The 1,956-nt window shown below is 58.4% G+C and overlaps 1 protein-coding gene across 1 annotated transcript; it reads left to right on the top strand.

The window, feature by feature from the left end:
- The first annotated feature begins 300 nt into the window (after positions 1-300).
- On the top strand, positions 301-1,832 carry RBP5 (retinol binding protein 5, cellular). Its single transcript, XM_010297508.1, has 4 exons — positions 301-373; positions 633-811; positions 1,277-1,378; positions 1,756-1,832. The coding sequence occupies exons 1-4, from the start codon at positions 301-303 to the stop codon at positions 1,807-1,809; spliced, it is 408 nt and encodes a 135-aa protein (XP_010295810.1). The 3' UTR covers positions 1,810-1,832.
- The last annotated feature ends 124 nt before the right edge of the window (positions 1,833-1,956 follow it).

Here is a 1,956-nt window from a genome sequence, read left to right as displayed (position 1 = left end):
AGGGTTTAGGACAAGCAGCCCCCGAGGAGGACGGAGGGCGAGGAGGTGACCTGCCGCTCCCACGTCCTCCGCAGCCGAGGCGGATATGCTGGAAGCAGGGGCAGTGCCGGCCTTTTCCGCGCCCCCCTGCGCGGGGACTCTTACTGCAGCGGGAAGTCCGAGAGCCGCTGCCCCGCAACCTCGCCGTACCGCGGGAAAGGCACCAGCCCGCCCTGCGAGCCAGCTCCGTCCCGGATCCGTGCCTGTCCCGCTCCTCGCCTGGTCTCTTCCTCGCGGTCGGCCCGGTCCCTCTGCCCCGGGATGCCTCCCAACCTTACCGGCTATTACCGCTTCGTCTCCCAGGAGAACATGGACAATTACCTGCGTGCTTTAGGTAACTCCACTGTCCTCATCCTGCTCCTTCCTCCCCTTTTGCTCCTTTCTGCCTCCAAAAATGTCAGAAGCTGGGGAGGAAGGGATTTGGGAACCCTCTGGTCCTTCTGTCTGCGACCATCACTTCGGCGCTGTGGTGGGAGGAGTGGAGAACGTATCATGGCTAGGGCTCCTGGCTAAGAGTGGAGGAGCTCTGTGGGAATGCTGCTAGAGGAGAGGCCCAGGTTGGGCACAGATCTCCCCTCTCTCTCATCCTCCAGATATCAATGTGGTCCTGCGAAAACTGGTTTGCCTTCTGAAGCCTGATAAAGAGATCATCCACACGGGAGATCACATGGTCATCCGCACGATCACCTCCCTGCGGGACTATGTTATGGACTTTGACCTGGGAGTCCAGTTTGAGGAAGATCTGGGACCCGTGGATGGACGGAAGTGCCAGGTGAGAAACCCAAGCAGTGCAGTTTGACAGCGGACTGGGGTGCATTAGAAGTTCAGGGACTTACTCAGCTTTTGATTCACAAACCAGATGAGAGCCCAGCCCAGAGCTGGCATGCCCCTGCAGGTCTAGGAATAAGCGGTTTTATGAGTAAATCACTCACAGCAAAGGGGATGAGCACCATACAGCCAGAAACCCAGTACTCTGGGATCTGGAGGGTACTGTCCTCTGGAGCAAAATCCTGAAAAGACAGATCAGCCCACTTGGCAGTACTCTTGCACTTGGAAGCCAGAGGGTCATTCACCTCCCACAAAGAGCATCAGTCCTAAGGAGCCACCAAAGAGACACCAGACTAAGGGACTGCATTTGAAAATGTGTCTGAGAGGAACAGTGTCATTGCTGGAAACCTGTGTTGCCAGGACCTGCCTGTCTTGGGACCATGTCTTCCCCTCTCCTCCATTTTTTCAGACAACTGTCTCTTGGGAGGGGGATCAGCTGGTGTGTGAGCAGCGAGGAGAGAAGAGGAACCGAGGCTGGAGGCACTGGCTGGAGGGAGACCAGCTGCATCTGGTGAGGAGGGGTCCAGCACAGCTTGCTAAATCCCAATCGCGATGGGTGAGGGACACACAGTGCAGATGCTGCAGGCTCTGAGCCAGCTCTGCTGCTTCCTTCCAACTCCTCTCCGACTTCAGCCCCGGTTCCTCAGGGGCAGCCACCACTTCACACAAACATCCACCTCCAGGGTTTAAAAGTTAACACAGGTCAGCAAAGGCAATGTCCCTGACCTGCCCTGCAGTGTGACCCGCTGGGCCTTTGTGAGGCTTGGGATGCGCGTGCAGCAGCATGTGGCCTGCAAGAGCCCAGCTGGCGCCGGGAGGGCAGGTAGGGCTGTGGGCTGAGAAGTAAGGGGTCCAGGCTAAACTCTTGTTTCGTCCCCCTTTTGCCAGCGCATGACTGCTGAAGACGAGGTCTGTGTCCAGGTCTTCCAGAAAGTGAAATGATGCCCGGACGGATGTCCCGGCTGGACAAACTGCCGGGGATTGGAAAAGAAACAAGACCCGAGTGAGCCGAGCCCCCCCGGTAGCAGCGTGGTTTTTTCTGCCTCGCCTCTCGCCCCGCAGCGGCTGGGGTCACGGCGGGGCCGGGCC

Source organism: Phaethon lepturus, unplaced genomic scaffold (assembly GCF_000687285.1).
Source record: "Phaethon lepturus isolate BGI_N335 unplaced genomic scaffold, ASM68728v1 scaffold51271, whole genome shotgun sequence".
In the NCBI taxonomy this organism is placed as follows: Eukaryota; Metazoa; Chordata; class Aves; order Phaethontiformes; family Phaethontidae; genus Phaethon; species Phaethon lepturus.
This window is presented reverse-complemented; position numbering and strand designations above follow the sequence as displayed.